The following is a 25,817-nucleotide window of genomic DNA, read 5'->3' as shown; positions in this document are numbered from 1 at the left end:
CTACACCATCTGTTTTATTTGAATGTGATGTATCTTCATACAAAATAAGACGTTAAATATTATATTTCTCTTTCTCCGTGAATATTTTGGGACGCAACAATATTTAAATAAATTCAATTTTTTAAATATTTATTATTTATTATGATTATTTTTTAATCAGAATATTATGATATAAAATATTTTTCGAAAAAACAGAAAATTGCACGCCCAAATTGATTTGACGTACGCGCACTCAAGGACGGCAAATGGCATTATTCTGTTCCATAGCGATATGGATCCCATGCAATATATGCGTGGCGTCGCTGTCTCTTTTCAATATTATATAAAAAACAACAACCTTTTCATAATTAATATCTCCACGTATGCGAAACCCGGCCGCCTCCTTCTCATCGCCGCTCCGAACCCTCTCCCTACTCCCAAAATGCCCCCATCCCTTCCAAACTTCTCCCTGTCTACTCGCCTCCTCCTTCTAGCGCTCATCATCGTCTTCCTCGTCACATTCCACCTTCACCGCTCCCCTAAACCCTCTTCCCTAAATACCCTTATCCCTCATCACTTAGGCGGCACCGGCGGTGGTGGGGCCACGGCCGACCCATGCCGACTTTTCCTCTCTTTCTCCGCCACCGCGAACTCATCCATCTCCTCACACCTACGCGCCCTCACCCGCGAGCCCCACCTCGCCGGAACCCCCTCCGCCGCCGCTGCCGCTGACTATGTCCGCACTCACCTCGAGCTCGCTGGCCTGGAATCCCTAACTCGAAACTACTCCGTCCTCCTTTCTTACCCAGCAGCAGCCTCACTTTCCCTTCTCCTCAACGGAACCCTAGTTAAGACTCTCTCCCTGGCCGAGCCGGCCGATCCCACTGCCCGCGCAGTCGCACCCTACCACAGCTACTCCCCCTCCGGCGCTGCGGTTGCGCTTGTGGTATATGCGAACCTCGGCCGTGACGAGGATTATCTTGTGCTCGATCGCCTTTCCGTTGACGTCCGTGGATGTGTGGTGCTGGTGCGGAGGGGCGGCGGGCCTAGAGGAACTATTGTGGAAGCAGCGGCGGCGAGGGGAGCTGTGGTCGTGCTCATGTTTGGGAACGGTGTTGGCGGAGGAGTCGAGAGGGGCACCGTCCTCCTGGGCGGCCCCGGTGATCCACTTACTCCTGGCTGGGCTGCCAACGCATCCGCAGAGAGGTTTAGGTTTGCGGATGCGGAGGTGAGGAAAAGGTTTCCGAAGATACCATCAATGCCTGTGTCGACTGTTACTGCAGTGGAGATTCTGGGGGCAATCGGTGGCCCACCGGCTCCCCTGGAGTGGAAGGCTGAGATGTCGGCGGTGGTGGGCGTTGGTGGGGGGTCCACGATGGTCAACTTCACTTATCAGGTAAATTTATTCTCTGGCTAAAGGTATGATTTTTGCCGTCCATTTTTTGATACCAATTCCGTAGGTTAGGTGAGCCCCAAAGATGTGGATGGGAGGGAATAAAAACGTTTAGGGTAGTTCTGAAAATGATTGGGGAGCTGCTTCTTTGGCGTGTTCTCCTGTCGTAGTAAAGAAAGAGTTTTTACATAAGTGAAACAAACATTAATGGCTTTCTGGAAAGTGCTACATCTCTGGACCAGTATGGCTTACTTGGCATGAGATATGATAATTGGGTTGAGCATTATATGCCTATCTTTATGATTTGATCCTCATTGTTTCGTAGGGTCAGTCCTGGTGCCGTTTGTGGCCTAAATTTTGGTGGAGTGGCCCGGGTGGGCCAAATATGTTAGTGAAAGCTTTTATGGAGCCTTGGACAGACACATTCCATCTGCATGTATTCCAAATTTAGTAAAGATATTTTGCATTCCACGTGCTGTTGTTCCTCATAGAATGGGCTGGTTTTGCAACTTTTATCAATGATAGTTTGGCATAATTGACAACTTTTTGGTTGTATTATGCTGATGTATATATATAAGAACATAAAAATCAATGACAGATTGAACTGAATGATTTCATCCATGTGTTTACTTATTATTTTTCATTGCAAATATATGTTTGAATCTTCCATTAGATTATTATGCACAGTATTAATGAGTTTCAGTATATGTTAAGTGTCATCATGGCAGATTATCTTTAGGGATCCAAAAACTCTTATCGTTAAAATCACTATTTGATATTTAGGCTTCACTACGATTACAAAACCAATGATGAAGAGTTTCAATAAACTGCTTGAAGAGTTGCATGAAGCTTCAATAGTCAAGCTTTTGGAGGCCTAGGAGCCATCCATGTTTGTGATCGTGGCCTTTACTAAGTTTAGTTGTGTTTCGACTTTCGATATTAGTTTTCTTGTTTTCTTAATCAGTAAACGTTAGTCAAGTAGAAGAGCTTCATTACTATTACTATTGTACAACAACAACAACAACATCAAGCCTTTGTCCCACTACGTTGGGTCGGCTATTTGAATTCTTTTTCGCCATTGTATCCTGTTAAAAGTCATGACATAGGCACCTTATTCCTCTAAATCAGAATAATCCAATGTCAAATTTAACTTAAATTGAACCATGACCGACAAAATGCAAAACCATATGAAATAACTCAATGCTTAAGTAGTTTATGTCATCTGTTAAAATTCACCATTGACATATTTTTAATTGCAAAAGTAATAAATAATAAAAAAAATAAACAAACCGAGGAAATGAAAATAATTGTGTTTAGATCATTGCTTGATATGATGCTTTTGGTGACAATAAACTTGAAGATTTCAATCAAATCATCTGACTTGGACAAATTTAGCTACCATGAATTTAGCATTTGATATTCATCCAATGAATTGATAGTAAATCATGAAATAAAGTTAAATCAAACAAATAAAAAATTAGATTTATACCAAAATAAATTAAAATTTCAATTTGTAGGTATGAGCTTTATTGTTTTGTAAAATTTTAAATGACTCTTCCTTGTATACTATTTATTAAATATTCCTAATGGAAGCTTTTTTAAATTTGAACACATTGACTTCATCATTGAGCTTAAATTTTGCGAACTTCCAATCACATCAATTAAAAATTTATATTTGTTGTGAATATCTCTATGCAAATCATGTATATATTGCATGAATTATTGTGCAAATGTATTAGAACTAGACTTTACGCGAAGGCCGACATGATCTATAGCCTATAAGCTTTCTTGTTTGATACAATCTCAAATGGATTCGTGCTAGTAAACATATCGACAGAGAAATTATATGCAAAGTAAGACATAAGTAATATCAAATCCTACCCAGATGCATGTTAAACAACATAGTAAACTTATAAGCTTTTGTTTGCTACTTAGTTTGTGGAAAATAAAAAATTGAAAATTTTAAGTTATGTTCACAACTTCACATTTTTTTTAAAGAATTTTTTAGAAACAACTCATGAATTTTACACCTCAATCTTAAATAATTATTTTAGGCAAGTCATGTAATTTAACCACTTTATTAAAATATAATTTATCAGTGCAAATCAATAATTTTATGACATGATATAAAATGTGCCATTAAAAAAAAAAAAATGATATACGAATAGTATAAATAGGATCATACTTTTTTAGTGTTTTTTGTCCACATATTACAAAGTTTATTCGGACATCATCACAGACTTACATGAAATTGATAGAGGTGTATACAATCATACATTTTGTTTTCTACCTTTAACGGACTAAGACATCCTTACCGTGAAGTAATATGTGTTGCATCATTTTTTAGGGTCAACTAATAATAACTATCCCCAATCATTATTATTTTCTTTTCTCTACTAAAATGTCTAGTAGTAACTCTAATAAATAAGATATTTTATTAAAAAATCAAGTATAGAAGGATGTGGATCTTAAATTAATAAAAGTGATATACTTTTTTTTATATGATCAACCAGCCACCGTAGCTTCCAATAGTATGTAGAAGGAAAAAAATCATACTCAAAAGTATTAACAACTTTATTCTTATATCCAGCATAATATTTAAAAAAGAGCATTCCCATAAAAACTCAATCCACTTAGAATGTCTAGGGCCCAACTTCTTTTGGAACTTAAATATTTTAATATTTAACGGTTGGATTATTAAAAAAACTCTAAAGTAATAAATAATATATCCAATAATGAAGAGCTGGTACAATGATATATAACTCCCTATCATAATTCGAATATTTATGTATATTTTTATTCAATTTATTGCTAAAAAATGCAATGAGATGTCTTCCTGGCTTAACACTACTTAATGTTAACACCATACGCGTTAAAAAAAAAAAAACCCTTAAAAACGTTATGAAAATCAAGCAACATAAGTACATATTTTTTCATCCCTTTTCGATTACAATAAAAAGCATGGTTTGTTCATATAAATTTGTCCTTCTTTAGGATATTAATAAATAGAGTCATGGCAATATTAAACTCTATAATGAATAGTCTATAAAATGTAGCTAAGCCATAAAACCCCCAATATTTTATATATTATTAGGTTTTAAACAATATTTAATCACTTTAACTTTATTAAAATCAACATATAATCCATTTATAAACATAATAAATCTTAAGAAAATCACACATGGAGTTAGAAAATGACATTTATTTGAAGTTAGATATGCTTTCTTAAGAAAATCACAAATAAAGTTATAAAATGACATTTATTTACAGTTAGATATACTTTTTTAGCGTGTAAAACCTCAAACACTCTTCTAAGATGCACCGAATGATAATCTTGTATCTTGTTGTAGATTAAAATATAATCAAAATCAACAACACAACTTTTCAATAGAATGCTTAATAATATGATTCATCATACTCATAAAAGTGTTATATGCATTGTTAGATAAAAAACATAATCAACCCTTCATATAATCTCTTTTTAGTCTTTTTTTTTGTTCATCACCTTGCCTTATTGTAACTTGATGATGGCCATTTCTCAAATCAATCTTAGAAGATATCACTACATCATTCATCTTATCTAGCATATCATCCAAATGACACATATAAAATTATTATTAAATCATGTTTTTATTGATAGCTCTACTATGTACATATATAATAACTATCACATTTGTTAGAGTTAAGCAAAGCAAGTGCATCACAAGGGCTCTTTTTTTACTAATAAACATCTTCTTGCTCAATTCATAAACTTGGTTTTTAAGTTTGCCATGTTTTGTTGGATTCATTCTATAAATTAGACAATGATAATCCATATACCATGTCAATAACATGCATTTTTGATAATTGTGATAATTTTTAAGGAAGTTTATAAGGACAAATATTTTCAAAATCAATCAGTACTTAACATCATCATACAAGGTCATAACCTTGGGAACAACATACTCAGCTCAATAAGTATTAAGGTATAGATCACACCCTCTTGTTTATTCTCTTTCTCGAATGCATTTACACTTCAAACTTGCAAAGATTTTTCGCTTATGTTTTGATTTGTATGTTTCAAAGCTACTCTTCTCCTATTAACCTTAAAACCTGTCTTAGATGGTTAGACCAGAGGTGTTAATTCAGGTTTATAGGTTGGATTTGGGTGCAACTAAAAAATGACCCTACTTGAATATAGTCAACCCGTACCTAACTCATTCATTAAACTTGTCAAAAATCTCAACCAAATCTAACTTGATCAAAGCCAACTGACCTTGCCTAATGCAATTACCCGATTTTGACACAACTTGAAAAACTAACAATTTAATAAGTTATTTATAAAAAATAATCAAATATTTAAGTCATTATTTTTGAGCCGGCTAAACCTGGCCCGACAAAACTAAAACCAATTTTTTTTCTAGTCATTTTACTGTTGCGAATCCAAAATCTTACATAGGTTGATCAAAACTTAAATTTTTTGTATTGTATTTCATTTTCAATTTTGACAATCATACTTTAAACCTCTCAATGATAAATCATAAAGGTGCTGTTTGGTTGGATTACATAAGGGTGAAAAGTATTCTAAATGCAGGGGTTTTGAAAACTTTGGTGTTTGGTTGGATGAAAAAGGAATGCAAAATAAAATAAAGTAAATATAATGTAAATTATTCTAGTTCATCTTTTAGGTAAACCAAACTCACCCAATTTTAAGTGAGAACAGTTTACACCGCAAGCAAGCTCGCTTGACTACTGCCAACCGCCGCCAACGATCACCACCGGCCATAACCACCATCACTTGGCCACCACTGTCGGCACCCACCGGTTGTGAGACGCCCTGAGACTTAAAGGAGGATTTTGATCCTACTTTCCTACACTTCCAAGATTTCTATTTTTTCCCCCAAATGAACATACACAAAGCTAGCTAGTCATCAGTAATATATAAAATAAACATTCAGAGTACTCAAACCATAGTTTCTATTCCCAAAATAATTAATTGCAATAGTCTAGATTACAATACTTCCTATAAAACTTAATTAAATCTGAACGACAAAATTCTAAATCCTTGCTAAAGCCTGGCCTTCTTGCTCTCTATCTAACTGGACCTATTGAGCAACACTTTTACCTTTTATTGAAATATCATAAACAACGGAATGATCGAATGAGTATAAATTCAATATGCCAACAATAATACCCCATAATATAATGCAATTCATAACAAAATATAATTGAAACAAAATCTTAAAAGTATTTTTTAAATTTTAAATTCTAATTATACTAATGCACATATGAGTGCAAAATGCATGTGTACTTATGCCCCTTATAACTCTCAATCTTTCCTATCCCACTTATTCAAGATAGGTGCATAGCGGGATTACCTCTCACCTGTTTAAGACAGGTGCAGAGCAGAACCATAATAGAATAAAACCTCCAATACAGAGCCAGAATAGAATAATCCAGTACATAACATTTTCACCTTGGGCCCAAACAAATAATTTTAGAGTGACTTTTTTTTCAATTCAGAAACTCCATTATGTCATAAAATGCATGATGATGCAAATGCAACATGCAATTATTTTTTTTTAAAAGTAAATAACATCATATACCGACTTATATAAAAACCCTCACATTTCAATTGCCAACTCAAATTGCTCAGAAATTTATCAAATTTTTATTTTTTAGAATAAATAAAAATTAAAACAGAATAAACCGGCTTGGTGAAATTTTGCATTTTTACAGACAAATTATTCAGAACAGAGAGTAAAAAATATATTAAAAGTTACATAGTGAAACTGTGAAACCTTTTTAAAAGTTAAAACTTAAGAAAAACACTTATAAAAGTATATCTTTCATTATATACTTTAGAATTGAAATCATAAATAGGGTATGGGTTGGCTACTTAGAGCCCGACAATTTTCCTAACTGGCCGAACGAACGGTAACCGGATTTCGGACTCCAAATCTTAGCTTTTTTCCTTCTCTTTCCTTCCTCTCCTCTCCTTTCTTTCTCGATAAGCTGTTGGGCATTTGGGATCGAGTTAGTAGAATGAGATATTTATTATTTTAAAAATACTAATTCAGCCTAACATCACGATGCTACAACTTCTGACGCCACAACGTCATCAACAAAACTCTCAAACTCTCTCAAACTTCCTAGATTTCATTTCTAGCACCACTGCAATGCCACAAAGCCGCAGCACTTCCCTCAAAATCTACTTTTTCACTAGGGATATCGCCTTCAACTGATTCTGATTTATACATGGTTATTGTATGAATATACAACTGGGAAAATGGTTAGATATATCAAGTCATTTTTGTGGTGTTAATCTATAGAAAAATCTTCGTCATACATGTTGATTCAAGTGTCTTCAACACAAGTTAAACCAATGGATTCTGAAGTTATAGCCATTTGTCATCTGGTTGTGCTATCTATTAGATATATTTGGTTGCTTTACCCTTACTAAATAGTTACAAGATATGGGTTTTACATAAGATTCTGATATACATTTATGATTAGTAATGTCTATAGTTAACTTGGATGACAATCATACTGCTATCCAGCTGATATTTTTAAATGATTTAAAATACCAAAGGCATTTTAAAACCGACCACCTATATCTTTTTCCCTAATTGCTTGCACTAATGTTTTTGGGCCTGATGTTTGATTTGGTTTTGCACTGCGCTTTACATGTGAAGTAATTTATCCTATGGTAGAGTAGTTGGTGATATGGTCTTCTTGTGATTTTATAGTCTTAACGTTCAACTGAATTGTGCTTACTGAAACAAATTTTCGTCATTCTACTGGTTTTGAAAGTTTTAATCTTTAAAGGGGATTTCCACCTATTTATGATGCTGTTACTCTTAAGGAAGACAGGAAATTGGCAGAGATCCAAAATATCATTACGATTATAAAGGGGTGTGAGGAGCCTGACCGTTATGTTATTCTCGGAAACCATAGAGATGCATGGACATATGGTGCCGTGGACCCTAACAGTGGAACGGCTGTTCTCCTTGATGTTGCCAGTCGTTTTGGTGCTCTGCTACGGTCGGGATGGAGGCCTAAGAGAACTATTATCCTATGTAGTTGGGATGCAGAGGAGTTTGGAATGGTGAGAAACTGAAGCACATTATTTTAAGTACGTATGTGTAGAATAGTTGCTAAACCTTTTCTGAGTTATTTTTTGATAGTCTTATAATGTGATAATGTATTGGTACTATCACCATTTCTATGTTTGTAATTTGGGCTATGGAACTTATCAAGTAAGCAAGTCTCAGTTGTGGCCATTAATTGTGGTTGTTAATTTGCTTTATGGTCTTTTTTTTTTTAAATTAACAAGCAAGTCTCAGTTATGGTCTTTTTATGCTGATAGAGTGCGCCAAACCATCAAGAAAAATAAATCAGGCTATGAAGTTGATGAAGTGATTCTGAGCCTCAGTTGTGTCCAAGAATTTTGCTTGTTAATTAATTTTATGCTCTCTTTTAATTACTTATTAAATAATCATTATCATCACTTAGAAAAATTTAGGCTTCATTTGGAACGGCCTTTTTATTGTTTCTTGAAGGAGCTTTTTAGTACAAAAATGGGAATTCGGAACTTGATGTGGATTATTCTGTAAGATTATATTCTAGGTAGCTTTGTCTTTTTTTCTAAATAGCTATTAGCTTGCATTGTTCTTGGATGTATCTCATGCATTATACTTTTTAAGGAACTGTGGTAAATTATTGATTGTAATCATTAGTTACTGATACTCCAATTTCTGAAGCACAGATTTTATGGTTGGAATAATGAGTTTCTTTGCTTCATTACCGTTTATTCCTTTTTGAGTATTGCATTTATCATTGATTACAGATTTTAGCTAAATGTTAATAAACTTCCAGTCATGTTAAATATGGCTTATTCTTTTTTCCTTGCGAGCCCTTTCACTTCACCAACTCAGCCCTCTTCAAAACCCTTATGGACATTGCCAAAGTGAATACTGTAATACATTCATATTTGTTTTTGGAATTGCAAAGTTATGGTTTATTTACCTTTATTATCGCAGCTTCATGTAAATTTTATTGTGCATGTACATACGAATATATGTATATTAGGGTGTGGGATTCTCTTTTTCCACATCCTTCGCAATCAAAGTTCCTGCAGAAGGTTGCACCACAATAATTTTCATTCAAGTTTGTAATCATGTTATGGTGGCTGTGCTTTCAGATTGGATCTACTGAGTGGGTGGAGCAGAACCTGGAAAATTTAGGTTCGAAGGCAGTAGTCTATCTAAATTTGGATTGTGCAGTTCAAGGTCCTGGCTTCTTTCCTGGTGCATCCCCCCAACTGGACAAGCTTTTGATTGAAATCATGAAACAGGCATGAAACGATTTTGGTTACTTTTGCTAGCCTTTACTTGCTTTATCATTGAGAAAATCTTATTTTCAAATTTATGCAGATTTTGGCTTCGTTTGGGATGGCTTTCTTACTGCTCCTTAAAGCAGCTTTCTAGTTCAAAAATTAAACTAGTTCAAAATTTTTAATTTTTGAACTAGAAAGTTGCTTTAAGAAGCAACAAAAAAGCTGTCTCAAATGAAGCCTTCATTATAGACTTGCTGCTCAGAAAAATGAAAGCAGAGCCTACTATTTTGATATAGTAATTCTCACATGAGTTATTGTAACTTTTTATGAATTCTGTGCTGGTTTACTTATTCAGGTGACCGACCCAGACTCTGAAGGCATCACTGTATATCACACTTGGGTAGCGAAAAATGGTGGAGTAAATAAGGTATTAATACATATTAATCTTTTTGAATTTTTACTTATGAGTGGTTTGTTGCTGGGCACAACATTACGAAGATGTGTGCGTATTAATTTTGCAATAAATCATGATAAAATATCAGTCATGCTGTACCAGTTGGTATGCTTAGGCTTAATTTCAATATTTTTGAATTTATTAGGAATTTAGTTTAATTAATTTATTTAATTTATTTTTATATGAATTTTTATTATTAGGTTAGTATTTACTATTTAGCTTAAATAGTTTTTTATATGAAATTAAATATTTGATATTTTCTTTTGTACTTGCAACATGTTTATATAAGTAAGAGATGCATGACTTGTAAATGAATATAATAAAAAATATTTCATCTACTCATTCTTATGACTGTATTCTCTCTCCTCCTTTGAGCCATCTCTCATAACTCCTGACTTCCCCTTTTCACTATCCTTGCCTATATTATTTATTATCAGAGTCAAACTTTCCCCCTCTGTTCAATTTGATCTCTAATACAAATACAATCTTGTTTTTGTTCCATTGTTGATCTTTTTCTCATTTTTCTCATGCATTACTAGAATGGCCGTCCTATGCTTTTAAATAACATGACTTAGACTTAAATGTAAGACTCTAAAAAAGTAAATTACATTAACATTAAATCCACTTAATAGTTACAACACTAAATACATGAAAATACACAAAAACATTAGACTAAATGAATAACTATTTCTTCATTTACTTTTGCTCTTATTCTTAATCTTCATAGCTTAAGCTTTATGGCTCTTACCCTTGCCCTAATGACAGAAACACGCATATGTGCTACATCATTCTACTATAGTTGCACTTGATTTTGTCGCTACAAATCTCCTTATGTGGTCGTCTCCTTCCTACTATGATGCCTTGTTCGTTCTGGACGTCAACACCCAATAATGTCTCTATCAAACTCCATGATTCCTCCCGAGTTAAGTGCATCCATCCTGAGCGAATGCTATAGCTAAGTTTTCTCCCTTTACACCGCACCATTGTTCCTCATGACTTCGTGATCATCGTCATTTCAAAAGCATACAATAACAGAATATTTTGACTTTATTAGTTTGATTATTTTGATGTTTTGCTTCATGTTTTCCACCACTTGTAATCAAAAGAGGATAGAAAGAATTCCTTACTCTGAGGAAAATTTTCTTTTGGAATATATCAAAAGCGAAAGGAAATAACAAAGGCTGGGAAAGAACATGACTTATAATATGCCAATCATCAATCCTTGTAGAACAAGAATGGTAATATGTTCCCTTTAGATTAAGGGTTCATTTGGATAGCTTTCTTATTGCTTTATAAATTAACTTTTTAGCATAAAATATTTTTTTGAATTTGAAAATTTTATACTAGAAAGTTGTTTTAGAAAACAGTAAGAAAGCTGTCTCAAACAAAACCTAAGTTTGTTATCTACTTTTTCTATTAGGTTTAGGTTTACTTTTAATACTTTTGAATTTATCAGGATTTTAGATTTTGTTTATTTTTATTAGTTAAATTAGCCTTCTTAATAATTTCAAGCTTGAATTTGAACTACCAGGATAATATTTAAAGTTAGCTCAGTAGGTAACTGGTTAAAATACAACCATTAGTCCCTATTTATAGACATGGTTACACAGATATAGATCAATCAAACTGAATTTAAATATAATCCTTAATGATTCAAAATTCAAATAAGATGTTTTCGAATCAGAATTTGAAATTTAATTTCAATTGAAACGAAGTTCAAAAATCCTAATAAAATAAAATACTTGAAATAAATTCTGAACCTAATTTCTTGTGCTGGGTTAGTGGGTGTTTTCGTCACCAGAGCAGACAGCATATTATTGTGGGAAAGGCAGAATGTACTTGAGATGTTTTTTTAGAAAGTATTTATGCTTGATTATCGTTCATATGGTATTTTATATCTTGTTGGTCTGCATCTTATTTCTGGTTGTGATACTTACATTTTTTTTTTAAATTTCTGCTTTAGATTGAGAGACTTTCCAGAGCTGATTCAGATTTCACTGCATTCCTGCATCATGCTGGAGTTCCTGCTACGGATATTTATTTCGGAGAAGGTATTCCAAACTGAAGGGAATATGGTACTATAGGGTGCTTTCATTATGATTTTTAACATTTCTTTTGTTTAACATGCAAAGACTAAGGTTTCGTTTGGGACGGCTTTCTTACTGCTTCTTAAAGTAGTTTTCTAGTAAAAATTAAAATTTTTATACTAAGAAGCTATTTTAAGAAGCAGTAAGAACGCCATCCCAAACGAAGCTAAGAGTCTGTTTGGGCCTAACTTTCTCATTATTTTGTATTTTTAGATTGCAATCAGTTTTTATTTTGTAGTGAGAAGCTACTTTTTACGATCAAATTTATTAATGTGTGATAATTATAAGAAAGCTATTGTCCAACTTTTTTAAAATATAAATATAAATATAAATAAATAAATAAATATATATATATATATATTGCGCTTGCAATGACTTTCAAAAAAGTTGTTTTTCCTACAACAACTTTTCAATTATCTTTAAAAAAAATCTGCAGCTGCCCAAAAGTTTTCCATTTAATTGACACATGTAATTGTGTTTTGGGGCCTATAAATGTTATTTGTTGTTTAAAAATATATATTTAGCTGAATTTTGTTGCTATGCAATGAGATCTGTCATTGGCTAAAAGATTAGTTAGTCTGGGAAATTTTATTGGTATGATGGGACTAATAAATTAATCAGGCAGTTAAACTCAAGTAATCATGATGGAACAATAAAATGATAAATTTACATGTTTTGTTAACAAGTATAACCATAATGTGTGTCGCATGTTGTTTGCTATTTCACCATCTAATTACAGAGATTTACTTGTGAATTGTTTCTTGTTGCATTAGTAAATTTATGCTCAATTTGGCAATGCACACTGATTTCCTTATCTTAAGAAAATATCACATCAAACTCCTCTTACACGATTTTTATGATTTGTTTCTCAGCTGATCCATTTGTATTTTATCAAACACATTTCCAGAACTATATTGGCATGTACTAGTAGATGGGAATTCCACAAGAAATGCAGCTCATGGATGATACTAGAACAACAACAACAACAACATCAAGCCTTTGTCCCACTACGTGGGGTCGGCTACATGAATCCTTTTTCGTCATTGTGTCATGTTAAAAGTAAAATTCTCATTTAAATCTAATAAAGAAAGATCATTTCTAATATTTTCTAACCAAGTCTTTTTAGGTCTACCCCTACCTTTCTTAACATAAGTCAAATCTAAAACCTCAACTTTCCTAACCGGGTCATCGGAAGGCCTCCGTTTAATGTGACCAAACCATCTAAGACAACTCTCTAACTTATCTTCCACTAGAGCTACTTCAACATTTTCATGTATATGCTCATTTCGTATCCTATCTCTAAGGGTAAAGCCACTCATTCACCTAAGCATCCTCATCTTTGCAACACTTAACTTAGTATTATGCTTCTCTTTTAATGGCCAACATTCGGAACCATAAAGCATTGCAGGTCTCACCACCATCTTATAGAATTTTCCCCTAAGTTTGAGGGGGATTTTTCTATCGCACAACAAGCCTAATGCATTCCTCTACTTCAACCATCTAATTTGAATTTTGTTTCACCATCACTTTGAACAATAGATCCAAGATATCTAACACATGTACTCTTATTAATGACTTGATCATCCGAAGTCACAATCCCCTCACTAGGACTATTGCTACTAAAATTACACTCTATATATTCAGTTTTATATCTACTCAAGCGAAAGCCTTTAGACTCTAAGGTTGACCTCCATAATTCAAGTTTACCTTTAACTCCCTCTCTAGTCTTATCAAATATCAACAAGAAGAATTTCATCAGCAAAAAGCATATACCAAGGTCTAGTGAGAACATCCATGACTAAAGCAAAAAGATATGGGCTTAAGGCTGATCCTTGATGTAATCCAACCAAAATAGGAAAATACATGGTCAAACCACCTTGTGTTTGAACACAAGTAATAGTTCATGGATGATAATTTCTTTTAATTTCTGTAAATGAGAATATTTGAGCTTTAGTTTAATTTGGGTTCTTATTAGTCTTCAATCTGTATCCGGATATCTTATTCTCCACCTTACTTATTTAAGATTTAATTAACCGGAATTTATTGAATTTAGTTGAGCAAGTATATTCCAGTAATCGCTTGCATTGATTGTGAGATTTTAGTATGTTGTCCAGGAGTTTTTCTTATATTGATTAAAAACAAATCTATTATTGAATAGCCTTCCATCTAAATCATGCCACCATTGAAGTAGAATATATGTATTTCCTATATGGTTGTTAACCCATGTAGTCATGATAGGACATTTATTGACTTGATTATATCCTTGGACATGCAGTTTTTAAATGATAGAGATTATTTACCAGTTGCTTCTTGTTTCAGACTACCCTTTTTACCATACAACCCTTGACACATATGAGTGGATGGAAAAACATGGAGATCCATCATTTCTTCGTCATGTGGCAAGTAAGTCTGTTTTCCTGCTATGTTGGATCTGCTCAATCTGGTTTTTTTTCTTGTTTTTTAATCAAAACTAGTTTTTTTCTTGCTAAATTAAATTGCTTTAACATGTATGATTTCGGACCTCCCTTCGATAGACTGTCCTTATCAAGGCAGAATAGAATGAAGAGCTGTTGCAAGATGCGAAACTAACTCTGAAGATATGGAATGCAAATCTTGATGGAAGTAGTTACAATGATGGAGATAATTAAATATGGATTGGAATTTTTGATGTTTTTCTATGTTCTGATTTAAACTAACGATCTGTGATACACTAAATGAAGAATCAACTAGATGCAGAACAATTGAAAATATGCTTTAAATAACATTTTAACATCAAGGAAGTTGGAGATTTTCCATAATGACAGAACCCCAGAGTTAATTTTGTCGGAGCTTGGTGGTGTAGGAGATTTCTGTGGTAGAAAAGGATGCAATATAAAGAAAAGTGTGTTTGAGTGAGTGGTGAGTTCAGCCATGAGCAAACATGAAACATTGTGAGTAGATCAACATGTGTAGGGATACATGTCATCTATGATGCACCAACATTTCTCCTCAAAAAGGCATGCAATGTCACATGTATTCGAATGACACGCATCCGACACGCCTCGACACGTGTCAGACATGCCGAAAATGTATCAAATTAAGAAAATATTAAATATAAATTGGACACGCATGTCTTAAATAACTTTTGATTTTTTTTAAATATAATTCCTTATATTTAAAATTTTATTTATTAAAATTATGTAATTAAATTTCTTACTCCTTATTTACAACACCAAATCAATTGCCCGCACTCAATACCCCATTCATCTAATATTCTCATTTTTATTTCTCTTTGGTGGGTTGTGAATTTGGTTTCACAACAATGTCTGATGTCATCTCAACATCGAAGTTTAACATCGTTATAACATCAACATTTCAAAACCATCTCAATATCAAAGTCTGACACTATCGTAACATTGATGCTCGATGCTAGCAATTTCTACACCCACAACTTGACAGCTCATTTTTGTCCGACGTCGTCTTAACATCTATGACCAATGCCCTCTCAACATCGACAACAGACGCTCTTTTGACATCGACGTCCGATACTTACTGCATAACATCAATGCTCGACTCTTGACAATATTATTGTTTCCACTCTTAATGTTTTATACATGTCATTGATATCTAACTCTCGACATCCTAATATTAATCATTTTAACTACTCGAAATTGTCCTGAATTGAACCCCATTGCAAAACATGTCAGATATATGGACCGGATTCGAGTCTATCCCGAGTTGACCCGACCCGAATCCCTAACCTTGAGGCCACCAAATACAAGCGGGCGAGCACAGGGGCTGCGAGGGCAGGGGTATAGCGGGTGAGGCAGAGGGCGAGCTAGTGAGGGGAGCGAGGTTCGCGAGCGGGTGAGAGCGGTGGGTGAGCGTAAGAGTGCAAGAGAGGTTGCGAGGGCTAACACTGGTGTGGGGGTAGGCACGGGGTGTGGGCGTGACCTGGTTAGACGAGTTGATTTTGGGTTTTTAGGTTGACCTGAACCCAACCCAAATTTTCAATTGGGTCAGAATTTTCAACCTAAACCCGACCCAACCCACTTCCAAAACAGGTTGTCCCAAACTTAAAATTCTCAGGTTGGGTTCGGCTCGGGTTTTCGAGTCGGGTCAAATGTTGATACCCCTATATGGGACGGTGGGGCCATATGATTAAACCTTGCTTGGTACTTATTTGTTAAATAATTATCATAAAAAAGTAATGTTTATTTTAAAATTAAAATAATTTAAACTTAAATTAAATAATTAAGTTAAATATTTTATATTAAAATTATTAAATAAATTTATTTAATTATATAAGTGATTATAAAAATAATCATCCAGGTTTTGAAAACTGGCAATAGTTTGTCGGTTAACCAAGCAAATTAGGGCTGTGAATATATCGAGCCGAGATGAGCAGAAGCTTGTTCATGTTTGAGCTTGTTTGAGCTCAATTTGAGTTTTTGCATTTTTGTTCAAGCTTGATTTTTTTTTTAAATGATAGATGTTCATGTTCAGTTTGTTTCTTGCTTATCGGGTTTAAATGAGTGTCTCGTTTAAATTAGTGAATAAGCCTTATCGAGATGTTCATTAGCTTAACGAACAAACCTTATTAGGACAACTAATGAACATTTATATTGAGCCTATTAAAGAACATATCTATTAAGCTTTTTCAAGTCCATAAATGTGCAAGCTTATTGAGCTTTCTCCAAGTCATAAATGAGTAGTTGTTAAGCTCATAAATGTTATTTTTAATGAATGAGATTTTTAATGAACACTTGTGGACCTCTGAAAGGACACTACACTGCAGAGTGTAGAGGGGTATGCGATCGCACCACCCCGAGGGATAGAGACGATCGCGGGCCTCCGCACTCCTCGCAAACTGGCCAATGAGAGGGCAGATTAGATCGCACATACGACTAACCATTGAGGATAGCGGCTCTCGTCAGCGCACCCCGATGGGTAGTAATATATACGATATGATCAAAACACTTGGTTTCCCTCACCCGATACATCAGCTCAAAGTGGGGTTTATTAGATGGTGGAATTCAGTTTCCCACGGGCGCAAGCCCCTGTGGTTAATTACATCTTGAGCCGAAGCCTAAGAAAACTCTCGATTAAGGATCCTACATTATCCTTTCAAATGAGATTGACACATAGGGCTAATACTAGGAAGTCCTATTCAAATGGGAAGAAAGGTTCAATTGGTTTAGTCAACATACACGGCTCATACTAACATCCGGAGGGATTAAGGTAGTGAGAAGAAACTGGAGAAAAGAAAGTCAAGCACTCCCAGCATGCATGAGAGAAAGATGGAGGTGGCGTCATCCTGTGATGCAGATAAGTAGGATTTATAGTCCCTGAAGAGAAGGGACTTACCCACTATTTAGGCATACTACGAGACCGAATCTAGTAGTCTTGAATCCTAAATCTAAATTGAGTTTAGTATTCTACGCACAACATTAACACCAGTGTCCTAACTAATGCAGTGCAAAACCTGAACTTACCCTGGCCTGGATTGGGGAAGGTGAGAAAGGACTAGGGGAGCTCACACATAAATTTTCTCGGCTAGAGAACGACTAGGGTGAGAGCAATTGCAAAAGTTCTTCACAAACCCTAAATTTCTCCTAAATTGGAAGGCGGGGGGGGGGGGGGGGGGGGGGGGGGCTTTGTTCAATGACCAGGATTTAATCCAGAGCTTAATAGGAGGGAAAAAGGATGAGATTTGAACGAGGTTTTGAATTAGAGACCATTAATGGGGCTTTAAATGCATTGAATGGGCTCTTAATGAGTTTAAATAGGTCAATTTGACCTATTTAAGACTTGGGTTGACCTGGTCAACCCAGTCAAATATGTCTAAGGGATGTGGGTTTGAGCCTAATGAGGGTTTGAATTGAATTCAAGCTCAAATGGGTCAAACTGGGTTGACTTGGTCAACCAGGTTGACCTAGGGCACAAGTTTGGGCCCAGTAGATTGGGTTTGACCCACTGAGTTCAAGGGTGAAGGGGAATGGGCTTGAGAAGACCTGAAATTGATTTTGGACAAATAGAAGGGGTTTGGGTCAATTTGGGTCAACCTTGGTTGATCTGGTCAACCAGATTGACCCAGGCACAAGCTTGGGCCCAATGGGTTGGGTCTGATCCATGGGGTCCAGTGGAGGTGAGAACTGAACAAAAGAGAGGTCAACAAACACTAAAATCAAATAGCCTATCAAACATGAGCATGTATATTTTGATTATGAATAAACTCAATCAATAATGAGACTTATCAATTTTATATCAAACATTAATTGAGTTTTCTCACGAGTTCTGTATAGAATAAGAATCGAGTTTCTCAACAAACTTCTTATCGAGTTTCATATCGAGCATGTTCATGAGCTTCAAATGATGTTGTTCGTGAATATAAACGAGTCAAATACATATTTGTTCAAGTTTGTTTATTTAATGATCCAATATTTAAAAGATGTTCAAGCTTATTTGATTACTTAATCAAACGATCATGAACGAGCTATAATCGAGCCGAGCCACAAGTAGCTTGTCGAACGCTTAGTTCATTTGCAGCCCTAGGTCAAACTGCTGGTTCGATATGGTTTAGGCTGGTTCATTGCACCAATTTTGAGAATTTTTTTAACCGGTCGGCAAACCCGGTCTTGGTTCAACTGGCTGGTCCGGTTTGGTTTTTAAAAGCTTGGTTGCAAGAGAAAGGAGGGTCAAAGTAGGGGTTTTGCGAGCAGAGAGTATTGTAGTTTGGGGTGCAAATCGAAGAAGTGGGTCCTGTGGCAACCTTATGCGAAAATAGAGATGAAACGGGATAAGGCACGGAGTTATATGATTTATTTATTTCTATTGTCATTATTTAATTGATATTATTTGTTTTTTTATAGGTTAGAGATATCATAAGAGCAACTGTGTAGGGATGAGGTAGAGATAAGGGCATGGGATAAGGGATTCAATTTTTTTTTTTAATAAATAAATAAATAAATGTATATACACACACATTACACATACATATAATTCTTTTATTTATATTTAATTAAAATAATATAAAAAGATCAAAGAGATGTGTATGGACTCTCATATAGTTTTTGTACCACATGCAACTCTATTTATTTGTCACCTCGTGCGCAAATTAACTTGTGTTTCAACTAGTGCAAAAAGCTCAGTAATATGGGTGCCATCTTTTAATAATTTATGTATTTCAGACATGTTGGTGTAATTTTTTTTTGCGAATGAACAATGTTTATGGGGCTTCATGCAACAATGTGTTTGCACTTCGTCATTTTCAGCTACATTTGCTCGATTCTAATAGGGGGTCATTGCTAATTTCAACGTTTCAAACTATTCACATGATTTTGCACAACGATATGTTTATAGGCTAACATTTTCTTTGTTTTTCAACTAAGTCAAGCATAGAGGGTGTTTCTTTGATAATTTTGGTGCTCCAAACGTCTCAACACAATCTGTCTCTTGAACGGGATAAGTAATTTCAATTGCGATCATGATGCTTCAAACACATTTTGCATGACGTTGCGTTAGTTAATCGATGTTCTCGTCATTCATGCTTGAATCAATTGTGAGGCTATAATATAGATCAACAACAAGTGCTATGCTATTTTGATATGTTTTGGAGATCAAATCAGCACCCAAAACAGCCACTAGAGCTATATCAACACCAAATAGTAAAAAATAGCCACCAAAATTAAAAGAAAACAACAATGTTATGTCGGACAGTCGGAACAACACTAATAAAGCTGAAATAACAATCTTCAATCAAAGAAATACCATATACAATTGATTCACTATTTGAGAGGTGAATAGGCTCTCCCCCAATTTCCTAGCAACAACTAGGAACCCAAAATCACCTAAGAAAAACTACTGCATAAAATTCTTCACATAATCACTCCCACATACAAACTCCCCCCTTTAAAATCAGTGTTAATCCCACCATAAATGCACCTCACATTTCTTCCAATGATCTCCCATTAAACTTTTCCCACCATAAATGCACCCTACATTTCCTCAAATGATCTCCCGTCAAACTTTTTTCTTCTTATAGGTCTGAAATGAGGTGCTGCGACCCACAGAACAAGAGTCTTTTGGCCCTTGAATGAGGTGGAGTCCACAACCATATCATAGTCGCTCTCGCTCACGCTCATAGCTCACCCACCTCCTTTCTGCCACAACATTTTGTGTCATCTCTTATACGTGCAATTGTTTGCATGTGTTCTACCTTGATAGAACTGCCCCATCTCCACATCTCACACAAATTGCCCGCCTTGCATCTTTTAAGCCAACGCATCTTTCTTATGGAGCCCGCTAATCCCACATATTTTCCCCACTCAGTCTATGCTTATCCAATAACCATTTTTGTGTTATTCTCACCAATGGAAATCATTTGCCACTTGTTTATGTGATCCACTATCATCCATTGTCATCGCCCACCAGCACATCCGCCATGGTCTACTTAGGGGTGTAAATGAGCCAAGCTTGAGTGAGCTTATCGTGTATTCATGTTCGACTCATTCAAATTTCTTTGCGTTCACATTTGGCTTGTTTTTAAGATTATTCTTGAACATCATATTCTATTGGACTAATTAGAATTTGAGTTGAGCACAATATAATCATTCTACTTATTAATAACCAATTAATAAATCTTAAAAATAGAAAATTAATTATGAGCCAAAGACAATCGAATAAGGCTTCGTTTGCGTTCAGCTCATTAAGAAAACAAGCTCAAAATAGTTCAATATCAACTTGCTCACTTAATGAATTAATCAAACACAACATTCTTATTGAGCTGCACATTAGCTATCACGAACAATGAGTTTTTTTTATAGCTCTAATCTACTACCCCAAGGAAACTTGATGTTATTATGAAAATAATATTGCATGGAGGGGATTGAACCTTTAACTTATAAAACATTACAATACTTGGAGGCAAGGGTAAGCCCATGATGGGTTTTGGACTGCTTAGTTAAATGCGCTTGGTGGATCATTTGATACCCATACCTATGACTCCCCTAGCATATAAATCCTTAATAAGAATATATCTTAAAGAAAATTACTACTATATAAAAAAGAGACCTTTGAAAAAGATGAAAATTATGGATCAAAAAAATTTTATACGAAGTGGGAGGAGCACTAATCTGAGACTGCAGGCGTCACCAGAACATCAATAGTTGTAGTTCTATGATATGGCTCTCTTATATTAAAATAGCCTAACATTCATTGTTTGTTGGATGTGGCCTATCTTACTATAAAAACATCAATCCACTTTGTGGGACGGTTTCATATGACACACTTAACTATAATAGCCCAGGCATGTATATCATGAAGAAGAAGTCTCTTCAAGAAAATTATGATACAGAAAAGAGTTTCTAAAAGGATTACAATTACAAATTTAAAAAAGAAAAAAGGTTTTAGTAGCTAGGAGGACCACCTATTAGAGTTTTTGAACCTTATAAAATAATCAATAAATAAGGTAATATGAAATAGTTCTCTCAAATGGAGCCAATCTAACGTTCAAAGCATAATAGATGTTGGTTTTATATGAAATGCATGTACTAGATATTCTCAACACCGGTAACTTTACAAATGTGTGCTCCTTCAGAAAATTAACCTATTTGGCATGTCTTGTTGTGGATAAGTTACTATTGTGAGGCTAGTGATCAAAATACAGAACAAAGTTCAATGGTGCAATGCATATGCCATGGTGCAATGCATATGCCATGGCATAATATGTTTTAGTGATTAAATTTCTTTTTCTTGGCTTCATTTGGTTTCTTAATCAAGTAAAATAATGAATGAACCTCATTCCTCAATATAGCTTATGGACCACAATGATGTCATTTCAACTCACCTAAAATATTATTAAGCATATAAGTAGGGGAGCATGAGTTAGACACTTGATAGGAAATATTTGAATATTTCAAGTAAACCCTAACAAGATTGATGAAAATAATGAGAAAATTTCACGAATCTAATGGAAAAAACAACATAACAATAGTTTTTATGGTGGAAATCAAACAACATAAACAAATAAGCAAGATACAATTGATCCTCAATTCGAGAGGTGGATTGTTCTCTCCCCGATCCCTAGATGAATCTAGGGCCCAAGACACCGAGACAAGAACTCTAGAAATCAGCCACCAAAACAAAGCATAACCCTAACCCTAATTCCTCCATCATACTTAAAGCATAAAATTAATCATTAAAGCCAAAAGACAGATTAGCCCTTGCCGCTCCCTCTTTTGGCTCCAAACATTTGAATTTGAATCTCTAGTGGACCCCGCTACCTTCTCTCTCTCTTGCCGCTGCCCCTCCTTTTGTAGACCTAAGCCGGCCCATTAAAAGGGGCCGGTTGGAGTGGGCCGGTTCAGCCTGAACCGGCCTAACAACACTCTTCTTTGTTTGGAAAACTCTCGTAGTAGCTTTAGTCCATTGAAAAAAGAAAAGCATTCTATATTAGGCACTACAAAATAATTAAGCTTCACACCTGAACAAACAGATTACTTATCCTGTAAGGACTCCATGTCTCACACCTGTCAAGGATCAAAATTCTAAAATAGATGAAAAAGAAGTCTCCTAAGAATTATAATAATTTAGATAAATGAATTAATAAATTACTAATAAATTGTTTATAAACTCTTTGTCATTGAAATTTAGACAATACAAAATAACTCTAATATTTATGACAAAATAAAAATTTAATTTATGTTTAAATCTTTAGAAGTATGAAAATTAGCTGAAATCATTCAATGAAGGTTGAAGGAATTGAATTACAAAGCGATCATGCATCTCTTTAACGAGCTAACATTATAGTTTTGGTATCAATTTGATTCAGGAATCCGATAAAAGAACTCAGAAAAAGACGATGAAGATGATAGATTATATGAGATGGATAACACTAATGAGAAAAAGATTAAGAAACAATAACATGATACGCTACCCTCATACTCAAAGAAGGAGATTGTCTCTTCCGAAACTGTTTATGATTGCACACATAATCATTCATCACTATTCTTGGATGAACGAAGGGTCTTTGCAACATCGCAAGAATTTTATTTATAACGTAAAGTGCCTTGCATGCTTCAAAGTATTTTTATTTATCACAACCATTTTTTTTCTATTGGAACTACGCAATACTAAGGGCATCATCAACTGAAAATCCCATTTTTCACTCCAAAATACAGTGAAACTAAAAAATGGCGTGATGCATCTCCAATCGAACTCTATTTTGCGCCCTTCACTGAAGGTAACCGTCTTTCTCCTCTTTCACGCATTTCTTCCGCAAATTCGGTAGAGACAGAAAAATAACGCAGGTGAACTGTGCAACGCCAATATTGGCGTCGCATTGTTCACCCGCAACCAAATACCGAAAGTTTTGCCGTTCGGCTGGAGCTCGCGAGCAAGGCCATTCATGCGTTTGGAGTTCTGTTGAAGAAGGCCTAAGATCAATGAATCACCATGATCTCATCATGAAATGACTCATCTATGCATTGTTGGAGTTCTCTTATAGAATTTTCTTTATTGGATGTCTTCGTTATGGTATAAAAATCCAAAAATTAGTTGAACTATTTTGATTTGGACATTTTAATGTACAACTTTCCACTGACGAAGTTTTATGTGTTCAATGCCATTTTCGAGATCAGGATGAAGTGGGTGTTCCATACCTTTATTTTATTCTTTTTATATTATGGACATCTCTTTAATTTCTAAAGAATGGTTGCAAAATATTGTTTCAGCTTCTGAAATTTGGGGACTTTTGGGCCTTCGCCTTGCAGATGATCGCATCTTGCCTTTTGATTACAACTCCTATGCCAGTCAATTACTGGTATGGAGGCTTCTTGACATATTTCAACAGGCCTACTGTTTCAAGGATTTGCTGCATAAATTAGTTTGCTTTCTGGGTGACAGGAACATACAAATGCTCTCACAGCTTTGCTTGATGGTTTGAAGATAAAGCCCATATTTGCATCCATACGGCAGTTTACTGCTGCAGCCAAAGCAGTTCAGGATGAAGCAAAGGTTAGATGTCCATATGAATTATAATTATTATTTTTTCTTAGTTTCATCTTTTCAGAATTTTTTTTTAGAATTCATTTACCAGGACTAAAGAAAAAATAGGTTCTTTGTAGTCCTTGTACCGAAAAGATTGTCAATTTTGCATTTAGGATGAGTAATATTTATGCGAAAGACTCCAATACTACTATAACAATAACATCAAGTCTTTATCCCACTATATGGGGTCGGCTACATGATTCCTTTTTCTCGATTGTGCTTTGTTAAAAGTTAAATTCTTATTTAAATCTAATAAAGAAATGTCATTTCTAATATTGTCTAACCAAGTCTTTTTAGGTCTACCTCTACCCTTCTTGACATAAGTCAAATCTAATACATCTAATTTCTTAACCGGGTCATCGGGAGACTGCCGTTTTATGTGATCAAATCATCTAAGGCGACTCCCTCTAATCTTATCTTTCACTGGAGCTACTCTAATCTTAATGTCATGATTATTCGACAAGTTTTACGCTGGCTATCGAAGCCAATACTAAGTTTTTTTTTTTTTTTTTTGAGACTTGGCATAGGACAATATGATACACTTGGCTACATTCACCATTAACTCAATCCTAATTTCCTTCATTGTAATATTTTTTAAGGCCAATAACCTGCAGATGTCACTTGGTTTACTGGATTAACCTGCAGATGTTTGAAGTGCAAGGCGTAGCAGATGTTGCTTCATGTCTAAGACGGCGGGCTTTTAATGACAAGCTAATACTTGCAGAGAGATCCTTCTTGGACGCAGAGGGCCTCAGAGGTCGGCCATGGTTTAAACATTTGGTAAGCATTACATAAATAACTTCATATTATTTTAATCCATAGACTCTGCTCTCCCTTATTTATCTTCCTTCTTTGTTGAACCATTGAAATACTCTTCTGCTTCAACAATATTTTTTGCTTTTGGATATTATAACATTTCTCTTAACTAAATTTGGCAGCCAAGTATTATGTAGTTATATTTCACATTTGAACTTCTCATTCAAGCACCTCTTTAGCGGAAAATTATTCTGTGTGGACACCGAATGCTGTCCAGAGACCAATAAAAATGCACCATGTCACCCTTTTACTATTCCATAGCTTGGTTTTGTTCGGTACCGCAGCATCCGGACGTAGAGCTGTGTCCGGCGTCCGCACAAAATAAATTTTCCTCTTTAGCTGTGTATGCATTCCCCCATACAATTACTTCATTATTAGTGTTGATTCTGTTCATTTGTCACCTGGCAGCTGTATTCTCCTCCCAAGGATTCTGCTAGTAAGCTTTCTTTCTTTCCTGGCATAGCTGATGCAATCTATGATGCTAAGAACTCAATTAAGGGCGAGGAATCGAATATAGATCATGAGATTTGGCGAGTTGCTCGAGCCATTCGACGAGCTGCAGATGTTCTTCGAGGCGAACTCACTTGACTTTTTTTTTGGAAATTAACTCACTTGGCTAGAATCAGAAGAGTAATTCACTGTCAATATCTGAGAATAGGAACAGCAGTTTCATGGTTGGGCTGAAATATGCGCAGAATTGATTGTATATATATATATATATATATATATATATATATATATATA

General features: G+C 34.9%; 1 protein-coding gene across 3 annotated transcripts; it reads left to right on the top strand.

The window, feature by feature from the left end:
* The first annotated feature begins 369 nt into the window (after window positions 1–369).
* On the top strand, window positions 370–25,661 carry LOC110100789 (probable glutamate carboxypeptidase VP8). 3 transcript variants are annotated; one of them, XR_002303580.2, is made up of 10 exons: window positions 370–1,375; window positions 8,217–8,459; window positions 9,555–9,707; window positions 10,045–10,116; window positions 12,107–12,194; window positions 14,550–14,633; window positions 23,390–23,451; window positions 23,942–24,030; window positions 24,114–24,224; window positions 24,903–25,036. XR_002303580.2 is itself a non-coding variant. In XM_020828459.2 (10 exons), the coding sequence occupies exons 1-10, from the start codon at window positions 422–424 to the stop codon at window positions 25,659–25,661; spliced, it is 2,109 nt and encodes a 702-aa protein (XP_020684118.1). In that variant the 5' UTR covers window positions 370–421. The 3 variants fall into 3 exon arrangements, 2 of the variants coding, with proteins under 2 accessions (XP_020684118.1, XP_028548199.1); XM_020828459.2 differs by lacking the exon at window positions 23,390–23,451 and adding an exon at window positions 25,482–25,661 and having other exon boundaries at window positions 24,903–25,037; XM_028692366.1 differs by lacking the exons at window positions 8,217–8,459; window positions 23,390–23,451 and adding an exon at window positions 25,482–25,661 and having other exon boundaries at window positions 24,903–25,037.
* Window positions 25,662–25,817: the final 156 nt, after the last annotated feature.

The sequence above is a fragment of the Dendrobium catenatum genome, unplaced genomic scaffold (genome assembly GCF_001605985.2).
Source record: "Dendrobium catenatum unplaced genomic scaffold, ASM160598v2 original_scaffold_184645, whole genome shotgun sequence".
Lineage (NCBI taxonomy): Eukaryota > Viridiplantae > Streptophyta > Magnoliopsida > Asparagales > Orchidaceae > Dendrobium > Dendrobium catenatum.
The sequence above is the reverse complement of the archived record's forward strand: the minus strand, read 5'-3'. Positions and strand labels throughout refer to the sequence as shown.